Source organism: Amblyraja radiata, chromosome 6 (genome assembly GCF_010909765.2).
Source record: "Amblyraja radiata isolate CabotCenter1 chromosome 6, sAmbRad1.1.pri, whole genome shotgun sequence".
NCBI classification, from domain to species: Eukaryota; Metazoa; Chordata; class Chondrichthyes; order Rajiformes; family Rajidae; genus Amblyraja; species Amblyraja radiata.
In genome coordinates, this window is record NC_045961.1 from 89859418 (window position 1) to 89882200 (window position 22783).

The 22783-nt window shown below is 43.5% G+C and overlaps 1 protein-coding gene across 1 annotated transcript in view; it reads left to right on the forward strand.

Annotated features, from left to right (window-relative positions):
* The first annotated feature begins 4494 nt into the window (after positions 1–4494).
* The window catches only part of arhgef17 (Rho guanine nucleotide exchange factor 17), a 409506-nt gene continuing 391217 nt past the window's right edge, over positions 4495–22783 (forward strand). Inside the window, exon 1 of the mRNA XM_033023172.1 lies at positions 4495–8984. Coding sequence (XP_032879063.1) covers positions 5112–8984 — 3873 coding nt within the window. The 5' untranslated portion in view covers positions 4495–5111. The remainder of the gene's footprint in view (positions 8985–22783) is intronic.

The following is a 22783-nucleotide window of genomic DNA, read 5'->3' on the forward strand; positions in this document are numbered from 1 at the left end:
CGTGCCCTGGTTCCTGATGCAGGAGGTCTGTGATCTGCTTTGTAAGATTTATGGGTTGTCAGAGCTGCTAATCTTCTGAACTTTGGAACCCTCATGATTTGGCATAAGAATAGTGATTTCCCTAATCATTGCTTAGAATCCTGTTCATTAAGAAGGTTACATCAACATGTCACATTGCCTTATAATATAGTCTCTCATAACATATAATACAGATTATATCATAGGAAGCTAATAATTGCAATAATGCAGTTCACTGCTAGTAGACATTTAACAATTATTAACACAAGAATATGCATACATTAATGCACTCAGTGGAAAAACAAACACCTTAAGTGCTGTAAAAATCTTACCCTCCCTAACCTCAGTTTGAAACTAAAAATGCAATTTGTTATTACTCCTACTGCTGATGGAGAGGGGGATCATTAGTGAGCAATGTGGTGAAGCATTTTGTTACTGTACGATCCCAATATTATTGTTATTGAATACTTGTCTAACAAATTATGACACTATTGAAGGTGGTGTCTAGCGAACCTTTGGGGTAGGAACAACTTTATTCTGCACATAGTTATTTGGAGATAAAAATGAAGTACATGACTCAAAACTTCTGGTAGTTCTCATGTTAGATTGGCTTCTATATTAGTAAAGTCAAGCAAGGTAGTTAATCTGCTGTTAAGATGCCTTCTTTAATATAAAAGGTACAGCATATTATAAGCAGTGGAAATTTGCTGAATTATTTGGCCAGGTGTTTCTGCAGCATTGAGGTGCATTTGTTATCAACGTTTAATTACTGCATTTGTCTGGTTAAGCAGGTCTGAAGAAGCAGTCCAAAACTTTCCAAAAAGCAAGCTCTTGCTGCCAGGCGGAATGACATGAATTCAATATATGTATCTCAATAGATGTCTTAAGTATTGGGATTGCTGCTGTTTGTGATATAAATGAGTAAATTGGAAATGAACGATGGATAGGTATGCGTATGACCCAGAAATTAGTACTGATGTTGATAGTAAAGATAGTCATAGGCTACAGGAGGTAACGATCAGTTAATAAGAAGGGCAGACTAATGGCAGATGTGGTTTAATACATGTGTAAGCCTGGAATATTCACTAAGGTAAAAGCTTGGGGACCTCGTTACACAGGTCCAAGGATCGCTGAAGATAAACAGGTAGATAACGTGATGAAGGCCAGTGGGATAACCACTCATATTGGAAAAGGTCAGCATGGTGACGCAGTTGGTCGACCTGGTTTCTCTTCATGACAGAAATGCTTCAGCTCAATGGAGAATCCCCACTCCAGTGCAATCACATCTTTCCAATGGTGGCAAACTGCACACACTGTGCCAACTGCTGCCCAGCCGACATTTTCAACCATTATTTCCCTGGTCTTGTTTACACTGCTCAACCAAATGGAGCATCACGGGGGAAACCACAGAGAGAACACGCAAACTCCACACAGACAATACCGGGTGTCAGGGTCGAACACAGGTCGCTAGAGCCATTCAACACTTCACGTAGATATGGGACAGAAATTTTCAAGAATCAATTACAATTTTTCCAAGGCTTTGATCACAACCATGGAACCTGTTCTCTGTCTACCTGGTGATCTCTACCCATTACAGAGTATGCTTGCTCTTGGAGTCTGGTACCCAACATGCTAACTATGTGGTCAACCCCTGGAGCTATCAGATTGTAGTTAGAGTCTCAGTATGTTAGCCATGAGAGGACACTGACTTTGGTTTGCTTATACGTTCAGTGAGTCTGGATGATTTCCCAGATCCTGCATTTGGTGGCATTTTTCTAGTGTCTCATGATGCCTGTTGTAGATAATCCACATCACTTCTCACAGCACCTTCCCATGCAACTGTAGGAACAAAAACACTTGTTCTTTCACCATTTCTCATCCTAATCACTCGATCTAGGTGAAGCACTTGTTCTGCACTTTATTCCAATTTAATATAGAGCCTTCTGTGCTCTTCAGTGAAGAATGTTTATCTCTGTGCTTGAATCCTGCCTGACCTGTGCTATGAGAGGGAGAGATGCAGCATCAAACTAGACCCCTCGGCTCAAAGAGTCCATGCTGACCATGTTCCCATCAGTTCCCTTTCCCCACCCCATCCCCTTGATTGACCTTTTAGCCCACACAATTTACAGTGGTCAATTAATTCACCAACCCGTACATTGAGATGTAAAAGGAAACCGGAGCACATACACCCACATTATCACACCATGTCTGTGCAAACTCTAGATAGATAGGACTGGAGATCAGTATTGAACAGGGTAGTTGGCGCTGTGCAGTAATAGCACTATGAGTGCTATCACCCTAGTGTTTAGCATCCTCTGCTTTTTATTTAAGGTGGAGAAAGAATAAGTCGGGAGATGCTGTACTTGAGTCTGGAAGAGATTGATTCAAAACATGATTGCATTTCTGCAACTGAGGACTGGCAGCTGATGATATTTGATGAGAAGGAAATAGATAATCAAGATTATTTAATTGTCATATCCATCGACAATGAAATTCTTACTTGCAGCAACTTTACAGGCAACACCTACACAAATAACATATAATTTAAAAAATAGTAACCCTAATACCTGGTACCCATAATAATGTAAAAGGTGAAGTCTGCAGTGTAGATACAGTCCTTGGAAGACCATAGTTGCTGAGATTAGTTTTGTTCAATATTCAATAGTTCTTTATTATCACGTGTACCCAGGTACAGTGGAATTCTTTTTGCATACAGATCAGTAAAATGATTGCCATACGAATGTACAATGCCCGGTTAAGTATAGAATACATTGAACCAGCCCACTGAGAGTCCTGATGCACGAGTCGCCAGGTTTTACGCCATTTTCAAAGTCCCAGCTACAGTTAATAATAATAATAATAATAAATTTTATTTAATGGGCACCTTTCAGACATCTCAAGGACACCTTACATAGATCAATAGGAATAAAAACATATAATCAGAATAAAATAAGTAATAAAGACATCACAGAGACACAAAATTAAAAACAGAATTCAGTCCAAAAACAGAAAATCAAAAACACAATGCAGTTGGCCATAGAGGCCCATTGCAGCTGTTGCCATGATCAAAATCTAAGTCTAGAGTTCATAAGCCACATGGTTGATGTGAATAAATTATTCATGAACCTGGTGGTCACGGATTACAAGCTCCTGTACATTCTTCCTGAGGGTAGGAGCAAAATGAGAGCGTGATGTGGCAAATTAATGGTATTATCTGTTCTTTTGAGGCAGCACCTCCTGTAGATCCCTTCCATGGTGGGGACCCAGCAGTGTCTATCACTCTCTGTCATCCCATTTGATCCTGGGAATTCAAATTGCCAAAGGAGGCCGTAATGCAACCAGTGTGCTATCTCTATCCTACACTTGTAGAGGTTCAATAATGGAGTGAGTAGGTGCTGACCTAGTACCACACCAAACAATCGGATTCAGCCCTGGACAGTTGCAAGGCTGAAGGATGGAGTCAGTGGATAGAAAATTCCTGGGATGTCAGGACTTTCATATAAGGAAAGACTGGATAGACTCGGCTTGTACTCGCTAGAATTTAGAAGATTGAGGGGGGATCATAGAAACTTACAAAATTCTTAAGGGGTTGGACAGGCTAGATGCAGGAAGATTGTTCCCAATGTTGGGGAAGTCCAGAACAAGGGGTCACAGTTTAAGGATAAGGGGGAAATCTTTTGGGACCGAGATGAGAAAAACATTTTTCACACAGAGAGTGGTGAGTCTCTGGAATTATCTGCCACAGAAGGTAGTTGAGGCCAGTTCATTGGCTATATTTAAGAGGGAGTTAGATGTGGCCCTTGTGGCTAAAGGGATCAGGTATGGAGAGAAGGCAGGTACAGGATACTGAGTTGGATGATCAGCCATGATCATATTGAATAGCGGTGCAGGCTCGAAGGGGCGAATGGCCTACTCTTGCACCTATTTTATATGTTTCTAAAATGGAGGGGACTGCAGACTTGTTTCGTCGTCCTAGTTATCTAATTGGGGGAAATTTCAGCTCATCCATAATTGTATATTAGGAAAAAAAAGGAAAACTACAGCGGTGCACAGAATGAAAGGCGAGTATTTACTTAGCTTTAAACGCAATGTATTGTAAAAAGCGATACGACCAGTGTATGTTTGTAATTATGTCCAACGAATCCACCTGGGGGCGATAAAGCCCTTTTTAATCTGCAGACGCCAATTCCAGCGATTATTGCTGGAGCGTGTCACTTTACAACAATTTATGTTATAAACAACAAAAAAACACACACGTTTTGAGATGTCTAGTGTGAAATCTGGTTAAATAAAAAGATTCGGGTTTTTTTTTTGTATTGCCGGATTAACCACAGGGATCTGGTAACGCGGGGCGGGGCGGGGGACATGGGCTCCGGTGAATTGTTTTAGGCACAAAGAAAGGTAAGTAGCCAGGGAAACGGCCCCGCGTTTCAATGCCGAAATCCCGTTAACGTGGATAAAGATGCACTTAAACACCACCGAAGTGCAACGGAAACACATTTTAACGGTGGAAGAGCTACCTCTAAATGAATTTGAGGAAATCTTCCCACCCCTCCACCAAACTTTTACCCAGAGGGCGTCCCTGTTGGCTTTCTCCGCCCCCTTTACTGCACTTTATTTGCATGGTTTTTTTTTAAAGCCAAAAGTCACGCAAAAGTGGACAACAGATTATAGGAGAGACCAAAAAAAAACCTCAATGGGCACCGAGAAAAGCCCCTGAAGCTAGGAAAATTTAAAAAAAATGCAGTTGATTTCCGAGTGGAAGTTGATTGTGTCTGGAGCGACTCGTCGGTTTCAAAAAGTTAAGCTTCAGCGTGAAAAAGTTGGAGAGGAAAATTTCTTTTTTTGGCAAAACTTTCTCTTGCAGTACATGGATGGGATCAAGAACCGAGCAAAGTGTCGGAGAGGTCAGCGCTTGTTCCTTGCAAGCTTGGATTGTTTTGTGCAGTAGTTCAGTGAGTATTTATTAACTTGGGAGTTTGGGGGTAGAAGAAAGAAATAGGTCAACGATGTATCGGGCGGGTTACAAGACGCGACCTCTGGAACAGTGGATGTGAGAGAGAGAGCATTAAAAAAAAGTGGGGGAAATAACGATGGCGGAAAAAGATCAAGGGAGAAAAGTGTGCGTTTATAGAAGCGTTTCATTTAAATATCTGAGCGAGTGGAGACCCAAGAATCTGGCTGATGAGAGCCAGCAGGAGCCGAGACTTTTAGCCAGCGTTGCTGCCCAGCCCCCAATACTCCAGGCTACTGCTGAAGTCTGCAGCCAGCAAAGCCAAGCCAGGTCTGTTGGCAAGATTCGCTCAGTTTGCAAGCTGATTTCTGCCAGGGTCGCCAGCCCCGAGGTGAAGAGAAGCCACCCGATCTCGCCGTCCATCCGCCAGCTCTCGGAGCTGTTTGTCCCCGTGGACAACAGATCGGAGCCCGGTCTCCCAAAAGCCCGGCTCCACAGTAAGGCAGCAGAAGGGGACCCGGTGGCCCCGTCTAAGGGCAATCGAGAAGGAGTGGGGCTGGATCCGGCGCCGGGGGTCCGGTTAGGCTGCGGGGAAGGAGATGAGACTCCTTGCGATGTCTCCGCGGCGGTGAAAGTGCAAGAACCCATGCAGGACACAGTCACCCAGGCAAGTCCCGGCCAGGTTACCAACTGGCCCAGTGTCGCCGAGATGCTCAAACTCTTCGGAGAGAGGAGGTCACCGCGGACCGGCTCGGATGCCCCCGATCTCAGCAGCCCATGCCCCTGGGAGATAGCGCTGGACCAAAGCGACGCGGCCGCCCAGGGAGCTCAGTGTCCCTGGGCTGAGTGTGTCCAGGCAACCGCTCCCGGCTGCTGGAGTGAGACGGCCAGCCCTCGACCCCCACTGCCGCCGCCACCACCTCCACCACCACCACCACCACCCCCTCGCAGTTCCTTTCCACTCGCTCCGAGGTTGCCTTGGTCTTCCTCTGCTGCGCATAAACAAGAGGCAAGACAGCGATCAGATAGCGCGCATTCCAGGCATAACTGCTCCAAACCACAGGCCGTCTCCAGCGCTCCTGCTCCCGGCTTAGAGGCGAGCTCCAGCGATGAGAAGGAAGGCAGCCGAGAGCCGGCGCAGTACAGCCCGCTCAGGGTCAGCAAACTCTCCAGGTCCCTGGACAGGTCTTCGGGGAGCGAGGACGAACAGCCCGTGGTCCTCAAGGACGTCAAGAGGAGGTCGCTGAGGAAGAAGAAAGCCAGCGTGCAGGTGGGCAACAAGGATGAGTCTGACAGCGACGGTCCTCTCGGGGTGGTGCCTCTCTCCAGGCGCGAAGGGGGTCAGGTGGAGTACTTTGGCAGCAAGGGCGATGAAGGGTTGAAGCAGCCACAGCCAGCAACAGAGTCGGGCTCCGCACCCTGTAGCTTGGCAGCACTTCCACTTGAGAGGAAACATTGCATCTCAGCAGTTTGCCAGACAAGCACAGTTGAACAGAACCATAAAAGGCCAGTTGGACTGCTTGGAGATAGTGCAACGCCCATCACTGTAACCCAGCCACACAGCACTTCAGGATCACCCATACCAATGGTCTCCAGAGTTGCAAAAGTCAACATCCAGTCTTTCCTTCCCAGCCCAAACAGCTCCAGGAGCAGCAGCAGGTACTCCAGCACTGAAACTTTAAAGGAGGAAGACTACTACTCTGGATTGAGCAGGAACTTTCAAGGGAGTTTGAACATGCACCGGTCACCGTTTTTTGGTCATAGTGATGAGACAGCAAAGCATTTAAAGCCAACAGTACGTTCTCGACCCAAGTTGCCTTTTGAGATTGTCAAGGTAATGAGTGAGAGTCCAACAGGAAGCGTGAGTCCGCCGTATGAATGCAGTGTTGATAAATCAAAGCAGAGAAAGTCGATGTCAAATCCTGACATAGCATCAGAAACGCTGACTTTGTTTAGTTTTCTCAAATCGGACTTTTCACGGCTCAGGATGAGGAGGAAGGAAAAGGAGGAATATCCCAGCGATGCGGTGAATCTCTGCCGCACTCCAGGCATTCCGTGCCAGAACACATACCAGCTGCATGGGCTTGCCTCTGTGGGAAGAGGCAGGGGCTCACTCCACTCTCTAAACCAGCAGCCTGGGGTGGCACGTCCCACTCTCAAGGACCTCACTGCAACTCTGCGGCGTGCCAAATCCTTCACCTATTCTGACAAGCCGCCACCTCGCAGGCCGGCTGCTCGCAGTGCAATGAAACCCAGCAACTCGGAAGCCATGCTGGCAAACATAGGCTGCTGTGATTCTGCTTCGGAGGGAGAGAGCCAGGGTGGAGTGAGGCAGAGGAACGAGGATGTGCTACCCGTCGACGTGCAGGTCCAGTACATCCAGGAAGCTGGGCAGCTCTTTGAGAAGATCAACATGATGTGGGCCCAGAAAGAACCGGCCCAAGAATTTGATCAGAAGGACGTGGAATGCGGAGAGCGTGAGGAGGGAGCTGAGCTGTTTCCAAAAGGTGCTGATCTCCCGTCCGCCACAGTGGACAGAGAGCTTGTAAATGCGGGACGGGGAGGTGGCTCTGAGGAGAACCTGTCCGGTGGGAAATCGGCCGATGACCTGTCGGGTCCCGAGTCCAGTATGACGGATGAGGGGATTGTTACCGAGCCGGAGAATGGGTCCTGTGGCACTTTGTACAAGGACGTTTCGAGTCACGTGTTGGAACGCAAGCCAGCCGTAACTGGGACAGGTAACAAGGATCAAAAGGAGTTGCTCTCCGGCAAAGGACTGGCTCCTGCAATGGCAGCAGTGAGGACTGGCTATGAGAGTGTTGCAATAGGTGGGGAGTTGGTGTGCATTAAAACTGCGATCCCAATTACACTGGATGCTCCTTCAACTCCCAGCTCCATCCGACGCAGAAGGAAATTCCCCGCTGGTGGCAACAATGGATCTGACTCCAGCAACGGTAGCAATGGGGAGTCCAGCGGTGACACTTACAGATCTTTCAGTGACCCGATACCACATAGAAAATGTGCAGAAGAAAGTGAGCATTTCTCAGTTGACAGCAACTTGCTGGGATCACTGAACTCTGTGAAAGGCAGCATCCTGGAGTGCTCGAACACCACCCTATCCGAATGCACGGGGAGCGCAGCCAGCGATCTGTCGGTGTGCAGCGATGGACTAAAGGACTACAGCACGGTGATCCAGCGTATAGTGAGGGAGCCGGGGACCATGGACAACCTGATTGATGAGAAAGGTAACGGGAAGCTGGTGAAGAAGAAATCGCTGAGTGACCCAAGTCGGAGAGGCGACTTGTCTACACCAGGCTTCAAGGGTCCAAGTGAGCCAATAACAGAGATGGAGCAGGCAATCCCTGCGTCCAGCAGTGAACCGATCCTCTCCGAGCAGCGAGATGAAGTAGGGGACCTGGAAGAATTCTCCAAACAGGTGAGGAAGTCCCGTTCGCAGTCTGAGCGCACCCTCCCCTTGCAGGTCATCGAGGAACAGGATAAAGCGAACTTGCAGAACTTCAGTTTGCACCCAAAGTTGGCCGAAGTTCTTTCTCCAAGGTCAATGAGACGGAGCTCCAAAAAGCGCAACAACAGGGTAACGCAACAGGAGGGTAGAAAGTATGAGATATGTACTGACCTGGACCAATCTCCTCCCGCCAAAACTAGACCTTCATCCAAGCACGTGAGGCACACAAGCGAGCCGGCCAATTTTGTTCCCATAGCTTCCAAAGTAATTGCCCCAGAAACACATTTGTCTTGTAGTCAGCCAGTTCATGTTGCTACCCCAGAACCCACAAGACAATCTAGGAAGCAGTTTCAGCTTGCACAGACTCCATCCTTGGAGGATGTCACCAAACCCTACAGTTTGAAGGGGGAACCACCCATCATATCTCCTGTGGATTTGGCCGTCTTGGCTCCCAGCACACCAACCAGCTCTGAAACCCGAGTGCCCTCTCTATCAAAACCAAATGAAGAATTGACCGCAAACATCAACAAAGCCAAGCCTCAAGTGGTAAGTGAACTGGGCTTGAGATTATTTTACATTAAGTTCTCTTTATACATCATTTTGATCTCTAGACGTGCCGTTAAGTGCTCCACGATGTAATTTAGTTTTGGTTTTTAACCATGTCTTTCTGTTTGAACCTCATGCCATGTTAAATCATGCAGAAAGAAAGACTAAACCTTAACCTTCAGGAATGCCTTTGAATATAAATCCAGTGCAGTTTTTAGAATTGGGAAATCTGTTCACATCAGAATGAAGAAAAAAACTGATGTTCATTAGGGTTTATTATACTGAGAGTAAGATTCCTTTTCCTCGCTGAGAATTCGGCCAGTTGTCTGAGTTCCAGAACCAGTTCTCAGCAATAAACTTTGTTCTGCTGTATTCCTTTCTTTTGAAAGCCAAAAGAGATTTTACTTGGGAAGAAAATAAATCATGTGGATTTAAGAGCCAGTCATGTCATGACTCTAACCTGTGCAATAGACAATAGGTGCAGGAGTGGGCCATTCGGCCCTTTGAGCCAGCAACGCCATTCAATGTGATCATGGCTGATCATTTACAATCAGTACCCCGTTCCTGCCTTCTCTCCATGTTCCTTAACTACGCTATCCCTAAGAGCTCTATCTAACTCTCTCTTGAAAGCATCCAGAGTAGAACCAGCCTCCCCTGCCCTCTGAGGCAGAGAATTCCACACACTCACAACTCTCTGTGTGAAAAATGTTTTTCCTCATCTCAGTTCCAAATGGCCCACCCCTTATTCTTAAACTATGGCCCCTAGTTCTCGACTCCCCCAACATTGGGAACACATTTCCTGTCTCTAGTGTGTCCAAACCTTAACAATCTTATATGTTTCAATGATACCCTCTCATCCTTCTAAATTCCAGAGTATATAAGCCCAGCCGCTCCAATCTATCAACAGATGACAGTCCCGCCATTCCGAGAATTAACCTCGTGAACCTACGCTGCACTCCCTCAATAGCAAGAATATCCTTCCTCAAGTTTAGAGACCAAAACTGCACATAATACTCCAGATGTGGTCTCACTCAAGCCCCATACAACTGCAGGAGGACCTCTTTGCTCTTATACTCAACTCCTCGTGTTATGAAGGCCAACATGCCATTCGCTTTCTTCACTGCCTGCTGTACCTGCACGCCTACTTTCAGTGACTGATGAACCAGGACCCCCAGATCCCGTTGTACTTTCCCTTTTCGCAACTTGACACCATTTAGATAATAATCTGCCTTCCTGTTTTTGCCACCAAAGTGGATAATCTCACATTTATCCACATTAAACTTCATCTGCCATCCATCTGCCCACTCCCCCACCCTGTCCAAGTCACCCTGCATCCTCATAGCATCTTCCTCACAGTTCACACTGCCACCCACTTTGTGTCATCTGCAAATTTGCTAATGTTGCTTTTAATCCCTTCAGCCAAATCATTATTAAATATTGTAAATAGCTGCGGTCCCAGGACCGAGCCTTGCGGTACCCCACTAGTCACTGCCTGCCATTCTGAAAGGGACCCATTAATTCCTACCCTTTGTTTCCTGTCTGCCAAACAATTATCTATCCATGTCAACACCCTATCCCCAATCACATGTGCTCTAATTTTGCCCGCTTACTTCTTATGTGGGACCTTATCAAATGCTTTCTGAAAGTCCAGATACATCAGATATAAGATTGTTAAGGGCTAGAACACACCAGAGGCAGGAAACATGTTCCCGATGTTGGCAGAGTCCAGAACCAGGGGCCACAGTTTAAGAATATGGAGTAAGCCATTTAGAACGGAGACGAGGAAACACTTTTTCTCACAGAGAGTGGTAAGTCTGTGGAATTCTCTGCCTCAGAGGGTGGTGGAGGCAGGTTCTCTGGATGCTTTCAAGAGAGAGCTAGATAGAGCTCTTAAAAATGGCGGAGTCAGGGGATATGGGGAGAAGGCAGGAACGGGATGCTGATTGGGGAGGATCAACCATGATCACATTGAATGGCGGTGCTGGCTCGAAGGGCCAAATGGCATACTCCTGCACCTATTGTCTATCACATCCACTGGCTCTCCCTTGTCCATTATCCTGGTAACATTCTCAAAAAATCCCAGAAGATTAGTCAAGCATGATTTCCCCTTTGTAAATCTGTGCTGACTTGGACCGATCCTGCTACTGCTATCCAATCAACAGGTGTACAACCAACAAAGACGGCCATCGAGTTTTTCATTCCATTCGTAGTACTTGTGCACAATGACATTAAGGCAGCACCTGGGCCTTGCTACAACTATTTGGCTTTGTTCTGAGCATGCTGTGATCTGGGATGGATAGTTACAACAATGATGAGGTGGTTTAGGAAAAGTAAAACATTGACATTTCTAACGTTATGGAAGAGCAACAGGCTGTTCTGACTGGCATCTTTCGAGTTGAGAAGAAACTGAAGTGTAAAAGGTATTTTATGTTTGCATTGTGTTTGAAACTTTCTGATGTGGACATTGCAAGTAGTTAAAGAAAACAACTTTAATTGTCTACAAGGGATATGAATCCCCTCCACCCCCAATCATTAATCATTAACGACACACAGAATGAGTACAAGTATTTGCCTTTTTAATAAGTTCCTCCAAAAGTAATCAGACTTTTAAATCTTAACTGTGCAGGGATCTGTGCTGGGAGCTCTGTTGTTTGTGATATATATAAATTATTTGGACGTAAATGTAGATGGGCTGGTTAGTAAATTTCCAGAAGACACCAAGATTGCCTGAATTGCGGACGATGAGAAAGACTGTCGAAGTATACAGCAGGAAATTGATCTGCTACAGACAAGGGGAGATAATGGCAAATGGAGTTAAATCTGAGCAAGCGTGAGGTATTACACTTTGGGAGGTCGAATGTGGGAGAAAGCATATGGATGATGACAAGATGCTGAACAACTATGATGCACAAAGGACTCTTGCCGTTTAGATCTACAGCTCCCTGAAAATGGCAACATACGTTGACAGGGTGGTTAAGAAGGTTGATATGCTTGCCTTCACGTTGAGTATAAGTCAGGAAGTCATGATGCAGCTCTATTTGGCTAAAATATAACATAAATCCAAACAAAACTGGTTTAATTTACATCACAGGACAATGATGAGTAAGGTGGGCCAAAAATTGTAGCGCTATTGTGTACCGTTTTGGCGTAGATTCCGGAACTCATAAGCACGTATGCATGCACACAAACAAGATGAGAGTTTTAGTAATTTAATAATAATAATATCTAATAATATACTAGACCAACTGGAACCCGTTGGGTCCCTGTCACATAGGAGGCTTGGTCCCCCAATGCAACCCATTCTAACCCATAGCCCCCATGAGAGGCGTGGTCCACCAACTCAACCCGTTGCCGAAGATTCCAGCACTCCCCTGCCTTCCCAGCACTGGACTTTAAATGGCGGAGATTGATAGATATATGATTAGAATGGGTGACAAGGGGTTATGGGGAGAAGGCAGGAGAATGGGGTTAAGAGAAAGATAGATCAGCCATGATTGAATGGCATTGTAGACTTGATGGGCCAAATGGCCTAATTCTGCTCTTATAACTTATGAACGTATGAATTAAAAGTAGACGCAATAAAAATGTACTTCTCGAATTCGCACAACTTATGTTCAAGTTTTGAACTAGTTGTCTTTTGTAGGCAACTGTCTGTACTATGTCCAAAACCTATGTCTTAAATAATGTATCAACTTCAAACAGAATTGAGACGCTGATTAGCTACATTTTCTAATTTTAATTACATATGCTTTAGCCATAGCCTTTCACAGCTCTCAGCTCAGGTGTTCCCTTTGGATTGGAAACATTCCAAATGTGACCGCATCAATTTAGAACAACAAGGGAAAGTGACCAGGAAATTGTAGACCTGTTTGTCACTAATTGAGAACTTGTTCGAGTCCATTATTCATGATAAGAGTGTCAGGACTCCAACAAATTTGACCTCCTTGGAGAAAGTCAGTAGCGATTTATAAAGAGTAGATCATGATTATCAGACTTAATTAAGATTTATTTTGAGGTAATAGTTAAAGCAGCAATAGTTGGAAGAATGCATCCACGGTGTCACATAAAGTTCTGTGTTAGGGCCTTAACTATTTACTTAGAAATACAATAAAGAGCTGCATATCTCAGTTTGCCATGGGCACACAGATTGCTGGCATTTGTTCGGCACGGACTAGAAGGGCCGAGATGGCCTGTTTCCGTGCTGTAATTGTTATATGGTTATTTGTACATAATATGGGGACCACCATGAGGGAGGGGGAAAAATAATGAATAATGGAAGACCCGGCATGGGGGGCGGGTACCACCGGGAGGGGGGTCAGTGGGAGAACAAAGGAGGAGCCGACGGGGGTACTTTGTAACTTTGTCAGCGCTGTTTGTGGCGACTATTTGCATACCTTGGGCATGCAAGCAAAGAATTTCACTGTGCCTTGTCACATGTGACAATAAAATATTCCATTTCATTTCATTCCATTCCATTCCAGACTTGAAACATCACAAGTAGCCATTGATAGGTTAAGTGAGTGGGTGAAGCTTTGGCAAACAGATTTGAACACTGTATCTGTTCTTCATTTTTAATCCAAACAGGATACGTCTAAGATTCTGAAATGTATAAAGCTTAAAAAATTATAGTTAGATACAAACATGATTCATGTAAATTAAGTTTGAGTTTAGTTTATTGTCATGTGGACTGAGGTACAGTGAAAAGATTTTGTTGCGTTCTCATCAGTCAGCGGAAAGACATGATTACAATCGAGTCATCCACAGTGTATAAGTACATGATAAGGGCAGTAACTTGAATAATGTTTAGTGCAAGATAAATTTCAGTAAAGTCCGATCAAAGATAGTCCAAGGGTCTCCAATGAGGTAGATAGTTGCTCAGGACTGCTCTCTAATTGTTGGTAGAAACATAGAAAATAGGTGCAGGAGGAGGCCATTCGACACCGAGCCAGCACCGCCATTCATTGTGATCGTGGCTGATCGTCCCCATGGAATGGTGGTAGAAAGAAATGTTACCCATTCTAACCTGAGAATTAAAATCTAAATGGAGGTTTAGCTCCAGCCATTAAAGCCTTTGATCTAGCACAACTAAGAGATACTTTTATATTAAGTTCTGAACAGTTTAGAAAGGATATATCTGTTTTGGAACAGTGGAGTATGAAGTCATCAAAAGTGTGCAGTTTCCCGTCTTCTATGTGGAGTGATTACAAAACTAAACTTGCATATTGAAGGTTAAAAGATAAGTGAGTTTTCTTAGGAATTTCAAAAGTAAATAAAAACTTATTTTACTGGTGGTGAATTCTAGGACAAGGCAATATAACCTAAAAAAAACCAGACAGACTATTCAGGAACAAAGTTTGCAATACCTTTTCACACAAAGCGTAGTAGACATGTGAAACTATCTCATGTAAAATCAAGTAAATCTGAGGAAATCAACTTTTAATCTGAGTTTAATTAACTTGTTGCACACAAAGGAATATGGTGTCAAAGCAGAAGGATGGGGAAAAATTAAACACCATTGCATTGAATGGTGGAACAGATAAAGAACTGAGTATCATGTTAATTTTTATTCCAAATTTCAAACAGATGGAAAGCATGTGTGAGTCGATTTGTAATTCACAGAAATGTACAAACTTTATACTCAAGTTTAGATACTTTTGAGATACAGCGAGGAAACAAATCCTTTGCCCCACCGAGACTGTGCTGACCAACCATCACCTCATATACTAACACGATCCTACACACGAGGGACAATTTACTATTTTACCAAAGCCAATTAACTCACAACCCTGTACGTCTTTGGACTGCGGGAGGAAACTGGAGCACCTGGAGGAAACCCATGTGGTCACGGGGAGAACGTACAAACTCTACATCAGCATTCATCATCAGGATCAAACATGGGTCTCTAGTGCGATAAGGCAGCAACTCTACTATTGCACACATGATGTGATTGTGATGGAGTTTGCAACTTTGTTCTTACAAGGCCATCCGAATATTTCACCTATAGAAGCTCACCGACCGGAAATGGCGTGTATCCATTCTCTCCCCAGATGCTCCCTGATGCTAATTTCCTCCAGTACTTTGTGTTTTGCTCAAGTTTCTTGTGACTCTAGTATTTTTCTTATATCTTCATCAGCATCATCATCACCTGATACTTTATTTACACTGTTCTACCTCTCTTCTCATCTTGCCAACCTCCCCCCAAGTGCCCACCCAACCAGTTCATTGTTTGACTGAATTGTATGAGAGGGAAGTGGTGTTCCCAATAATTAAGTATAAAATGAAAAGCAAATCTGGTTATGTTGGAAGATGATTGGACATAAACTCAGCATAATTTTTATAGATTACTAGACTAGTTGGACACGTCGGGTCCCAGCATCAAACGGGAGGGCTGGTCCCCAAACGCAATATTCCACCTCTCCACCAATTCCAATATTGGTGGCCAGGTGATGGTGGGGGAGGGGGAGGGGAGGGGGGGGGGGGGCTTTCTGGAGCGCTAGTATAGGTGTTGTGGCCAGAATGGACTGGTTTACAGAGGGCTAGTATGGACATTGTGGGCTGAATGGGTTCTTGGGCTGGCGACTCAGTCACTCAAGCCTGGCAGCTCACTCACTCACGGCTGGTGGGCTGGCAGTTGACACGGCTATTCCTTGAAATTCCATTTCAAGCAGGGTGCAAGGCCACCAAATTCAAGTGCAGTTTGTTACCACTTCAAGCAGGGTGCAAGGTCACCAAATTCAAGTGCAGTTTCATACCATTTCAAGCAGGGTGCAAGGACACTACAGACAGAGAGTCGTGACCTCTCCCTCCATCTTGCAGAGACTGAGCCACGTCCACACTTCTGGGTTTTATAGTCCCTACCCCCCTCCCACCAGAAGGGGCGTGGCCTTCATGGCGTGATTGAAGGGAGAAAGAATCTCAACATTTTTTAAACACTAATAACTCTTTTATTTTTCATCAATGGGAAAAATCCTCAGCACCCGATGAGCGGAGGGGGTCTCTGAGTAAGATGGCCAAAACTCACAGCTGTACGTGGTAGCGTTTTTTCTAAAATCAATATAAAGCGCAAACAGGAAGTGGTCAAGATTAGACTTTTAATTATATAGAAGGCAACTTTAATTAGGCAAGGCAACTTTAATTAGGCAAGGCAACTTTAATTAGGCAAGGCAACTTTAATTAGGCAAGGCAACTTTAATTAGGCAAGGCAACTTTAATTAGGCAAGGCAACTTTAATTAGGCAAGGCAACTTTAATTAGACAAGGCAACTTTAATTAGGCAAGGCAACTTTAATTAGGCAACACAGCTTTAGCATATCCAAACCAAAGGCAACACAGCTTTAGCATTTCCAAACCAAAGGCAACACAGCTTTAGCATTTCCAAACCAAGGGCAACACAGCTTTAGCATTTCCAAACCAAAGGCAACACAGCTTTAGCATTTCCAAACCAAAGGCAACACAGCTTTAGCATTTCCAAAGTATATTTTCAAACCACATTGAGGGCACTGACAGGTCAGTAAAACCACTCACAGTTTAGTGGACATGTGTTCAGTGTTATTCACAGCTGAGACTGAGAGACGTGACGCTCTCGCTCCCCCATCTTGCAGAGACTGACTGAGGCACTCAACACTTCCGGGTTTTATAGTCCCTCCGGAAGGGGCGTGGCCTTCAGGAGAGAGAATCTCAGCATTATTTAAATACTAATAACTCTTTTATTCATCGATGGGGAAAATCCTCTTGTCCTGCGCAGCGGACGGGGAGGCACTGAGTAAGATGGCCAAAAATCACAGCTGTAAGTGGCAGAGTTTTTTCTAAAATCAATATACAGAACAACAAGAAGTGGTCAAGATCAGACTTTTAGTAATATAGATAGATCATTTCAATTTGGATTGAGCCCAACTTATTTCTGTCACCAGTTCCTACCATCCATAATTCCTGTGTGCGCCTCCCACAGCCCCCCATAATTATTTATTCACTTTATGTCCAAAATTTTCATCTCACCACCCAAGGGCCTTCAGCTATTAAAGGCAGCGTTGATATTAAATCCTTATCCAAAACTCCCTAGATAGACTTAAAAAGCTGGAGTAACTCAGTGGATCAGACAGCATTTCTGGAGAAAAGGAATAGGTTACGTTTTGGGTCGAGGCCCTTCTTCAGACCTTCTTATCCTTTTTGGGTGCTCTTTACAGTGCACTTCATCGATCAAGTCTTTGATCATCTGCCCTAATGATTCCTGAAGTGGCTTGATGCCTGATATGTCTCTCCATTCTGTCCAGTATTCTAATCGTTGTCGTCATTGCATTGTTGGTGTTGGACATTTGACTAATTCGAATGGTTAAAGTAATGGTGATAACTATAGTCAAAGTTTTGAATTCCCCTGAGAGTGCATTGAAACATGGACTACAGCAGGACCACAGATTTTATTGGAGATATTTGACTGACCCATCTCCGCAAATATTCATTCATAATTTGCAGTGTACTCCTTGATCTATTGCCAGTGCAAATCCTTCATCTGATGACTGATCATGTACATGGTCTTCTTGACCAATGTTTAGGTAAACATTTGACAAAGGAAGGGTTAAATCTACATCTATTTTCTGTAGTTATTACATTCACATTTTCTCATTTCACCTTTTTGTATGGAAAGAGTTATTAGTTTATAATTAATTGAAAACTTTGCCATAATTCCTCCCTCTTTGCATATGTCAAAAGGCCATGGCAATAATTTATCACACACAAGTTACCAGGACTTGAGGGTCTGAGGTATAGGGGGATGTTGGGCAGCCTAGGACTTTATTCGTTGGAGCACAGGAGGATAAGGGGTGATCTTATTGTGGTGTATAAGCTCACGAGGGGAATAGATATAGATGCGGTCTTAGAAACATAGAAAATAGGTGCAGGAGTAGGCCATTCGGCCCTTCGAGCCTGCACCGCCATTCAATATGATCATGGCTGATCATCCAACTTAGTATCCCGTACCTGCCTTCTCTCCATACCCCCTGATACCTTTAGCCACAAGGGCCAACATCTAACTCCCTCTTAAATATAGCCAATGAACTGGCCTCAACTACCTTCTGTGGCAGAGAATTCCAGAGATTCGCCACTCTCTGTGTGAAAAATATTTTTCTCATCTCGGTCCTAAAAGATTTTCCCCTTATCCTTAAACTGTGACCCCTTGTTCTGGACTTCCCCAACATCGGGAACAATCTTCCTGCATCGAGCCTGTCCAACCCCTTAAGAATTTTGTACGTTTCTATAAGATCCTTTACCCCGACCACGTGAATCAAGAACCAGAGACAATTTTTTTACATAGAGGTTGATGGGTGTGTATATGGAATGAACTGCCAGAGGAATTAGTTGAGGCACATATTATAACAGCATTTAGTAGACATTTGGACAGATACATGGACAGGAAAGGTTTAGAGGTATATGGGCCAAACACAGGCAGGTGAGACTAGTGTAGATGGGGCAGCTTAGTCAGCATGGGCAGGTTGGGCCAAAGGGCCCATTTCTATGTTGGATGACTCTGACTCTATGATATGAAACATACACACTGAAAATTTGATTTTTTTGTGCTTGTTATTCTTGGACATGATACAAGACTGCTGCTGTTGTCCTGAGATGTTTACCCTGCCGTTAACTTTGTGCACTATTTTAACTGCATTTCTTATTTTCTGAGATTCTATGTCACCCCTATCAGCCAGTTAGGTAGCTTGAACCTCTTGATGGATGCCTGATCCTCTTCACATTGTGGGGGGCAAAAAAATAATCTGGTAACAGCAAGAATGCTCAGGCACAGCTAAATATAAAATGACCAAGGTTATGACGCTGCCTGTTCTCCAGTCTGCACGATTGCATCCAAGTTCCCCTGATTATCACTATGCTGGGCAGAGGTGAGGGACTTTGATCTGGCAACAGGCACTGAAGGTTTGCTTTCTTCGGGCTGTGATAAAACCCCCCAGAAAACATTAAGCAAGAAGAAAGATCATCCAGAAGTATTTCCAGTAAGAGTGAAAATCCAGAAAACAGGAGAGTTTTATGTATTAAAAAAAATCAAGGTAATAGAACGAAAATAATATATTGAAAGAAAATCTGTTTCTTTTTAAATGGCAAGGAATATCAAAGCTAATAAATAGTAAAGCCTATTTAAAAAAAATATGAAGATGGTTGAATGCTAATGAACAGTAAGTACATAACTAATTTGTTGAATGCTGAGAAACACAAAGTATCTATCAATACAAAGAGCCTAGAAATCTATGAAGGGGAAACTTGGTAGATATAATAGAAGTAACAACAAGGTAATGGAGAAAATAATGAGTCTTAAGATGGCTGGATTTCCATTAACTGGTTTCCAGCTCAGATTATAGAGAGGGCAGTGCAGTGGTAGAGTTGTTGCCTTATTGCGCTAGGGACCCGGGTTTGTTCCAGACTATGGTGCTGTCTGTACAGTGTTTGTACATTCTCCCTTCTCCCTGTGACTGCGTGGGCATTTTCCAAGTGCTCCAGTTTCCTCCCACACTACAAAGATGTACAGGTTTGTAGGCTAGTTGGCTTTGGTAGAATTGTCCCTAGTGTGTAGGATAGTGTTAGTGTATCGGCTGACCACTATTCGGCACGGGCCTGGTGGGCTGAAGGGCCTGTTTCCACACTGTATCTCCACAGCCTAAAGTCTAAATGGTGCTTCAGCCTGAACTAGTGGAACTGAGTGAGTAGGGGATTGATTAGTGGAGGAAAATCAAATGTCTGCAGATACTAGAAATGTAAACTTAAAAACAGAAAATAATGGAAACACTTCACAGGTCAGTCAGCATCAGAGGTGATGTGTCAGGTTGATAACTTTTTAGTTGCGACAGTTTGGATAAATGGTCAACTTGGGGTTAAATGTAACACCAAGATGGATAGCAGTCCAGTTCACTTTCAGACAAATCCCAGAGAAAGGGATGAACTTGGTGGTTAAAGAATAGAATTTGTAATCAGCACTAGACGTGATGACATCAGTTCTCACACTATTTAGTTGGACTGTGGAATCAAAGTTATAATTTAGACTATTGTGCGCTTTAAAAAAAATCCCTAGGTTGCTTTTATTTGTCAGGTTAATAGTAAAATTGCAACTTTAAACTTATTATTGCATAAATCCTGCATGAAGGTAGAAAGTTTGAGTCAGAATTAAGGAAAATTACTGAATCGAACAGTGGCCAATCTTTCCCTTAATTTAACCTGGAAATACTCGGTTCTAATATTGGATGTCCTCAGTTAGCGCTAATGTCTAGCATGCTTTTGCACAAGTGTTCTTGGACATATTTCACAAACAAAAGTACTCTCTCTGCACCATCTCGTTTGTTGGTTTGTATTTCTCCATGGTAACATGGCACCTTGGATCTGCATTAGTTTCTGCTCTGGTATAAATAGATCAGCCATCAATGATTGTTGGGTCATAAAAATATTTTGTTAATGGCGTACCTACCTTGATGCCATGCCACATGTCAGCAGGATATTACTTTTGGGTCTTTGCTGTTTACCCATTGTATAGACTCAAAGAACATGAAACATACTTCTGGGTGGATTCAATGGGGAAAGCGGCATCAATTTCTGAGATGACCAAGTTCGCATTGTGAATGGCAAAATCTATTCTTGCCGCTTTGGTGAATGGAATCTTTCACATCAACCTGCTTTTTTTCCCCTACACACATAGACACAGCTTATATTATATAGCCCGAGTAGAATGGATCCCACACTATGATGTGTTTGGCTCTGCTATAACTCAAAGTGTCACAAAGTGGAAGCTGTTTAACTTTATTTTTAAACACTGAATTTCCTTCTCATACTCCGCACTTTGCTAGACCTGATCCTGAGAGGGGATGAGCATTTGAGCAGATGTTGAGCCAAATGATAATGCATTCTTTCAACAAATAACTACATTTGTTGCTGTTCTTCAATATTATTTTTATTTTCATATCGGAACTTCATTGTTTTAATTCATATCTCCTGCTTTGAATTCGCCCATGTATTGTCTCTCAATGGAGCACAATTCAACCTATACCTCTTTGTCCCTGGAAGGATGGGGAGAAAGGTTGTTTTGCAAATTGAAATCTCATTCAAGTGAGTCAAGGGTGTTATATTGTCACATTGTCTAGAAACGGAACAATGAAATTCTTACGTGCACCAGCACAGTTGATGTAAACATTGTAAACCACCATAATAAACAACAAAAATAAGTTTTGCAGGAAGGAACTGCAGATGCTGGTTTAAACCAAAGATGGACACAAAATGCTGGAGTAAATCGGCAAGGCAGGCAGCATCTCTGGCCAGAACGAATGGGTGACTTTTCGGGTTGAGAACTTTCTTCAAACTGAAACGGGGAGAGGGAGATACAGAGATAAGGAAATGTAAGGTGTGGAAACGAGACAAAGGGGATAGAGATCACGGAAAATAAGAGTAAATAATACTGACCGCTTGGCTGTATGAGGATGCTTTGCATTTTTAATAGTTAATTATTGGGCCTTTAAGTATTTATTGCTTTCAGGTATTGTCCATATTGTATTTTATGTATTTTTTGTCTGCTTTCGTTCTGAATGTGTGGGTTTGATGGTTGTTGGCTTCTGGACATCTGAATTTCCCTGAGGGGATCAATAAAGTATTTATTATTATTGTTATTATTATTATTATTAGATCAAGAGTAGACTAGGAGAAGGTGAAAACAAAGCAAACAGATAAAATGTAAACGAGGACAGTCAGACTAATCGGCGAACAGGGAAAGGGGGAGGGATGGAGACAGAGGGAAGGCAAGGGTTACTTGAAGTTTGAGAAGTCAATATTCATACTGCTGGGGTGTAAGAGTTTCAGAGTGAGGCCCAGTGCAAATTGTTTGAACAACACTTCATATTTCACTTGGGCAGCTTACACTTCTTCCCTTTTGCCTATGTTTGCCCCATATCCCTGTTAACCTTTTTATCAATGTACCTGTCTAAATATATTTTAATAGTGTAATTGTACCCATCTTTACAGCTGCCTCTATATCCACATCATCTTTGTGAATAGGTTGTCCCTCAGATCCCTGTTCAATCTTTCTCCTCTCACACAATAGATCACCGTGTATACCGGCGAGCATAGGGGGCGTGTAAACTAGTGGCAGCAGGCCAGGATTTAATAGTGGAAATATTAATTTTCTGGAGTTTTGCTTGATCTCCTTTGAAGATCAGATGTGCTTTTAGTTTCTTCTCAGATGATTAGATGGATGAGGTGGGGTATACGTTTGACTAAATTGTACCTCTCCCATGCTTGAGTGAACTTCATGGGCTAAACCACCTTTGATCTTTTTATCACTGCTCTAACTTCTCTTTGCTGTATGTATCCACTGGTATGAGGACCAATCAGGGGAGTTCTGCATTTGGTACATGTTCCGGACTTTTGGAATAAATTTAAAAGATTGTTTGCAATATGTTTTGACATGAAATATGTATCTAAATATTAATAAAATGACTCAAAAGATTAACAATATTAATCGAGAAAAAATACTTGTGTTTGTGGAATATTTTCTATCATAAGGAGAATGCTTTTTTGATTCTTCAGAGGAGAGAATTCTTTGCACTCCCTGGAGTCCTTCCAGTAACAACGAAAGCTAGTATGTTACTTGAACTTCTGCTTGAAACATATTCATAATTTGTATGTTTAAGAAGGAACTGCAGATGCTGGAAAATCGAAGGTAGACAAAAATGCTGGAGAAACTCAGTGGGTGAGGCATCATCTATGGAGTGAAGGAGATAGGCAACGTTTCGAGCCGAAACCCTTCTTCAGACTCCAGTCTGA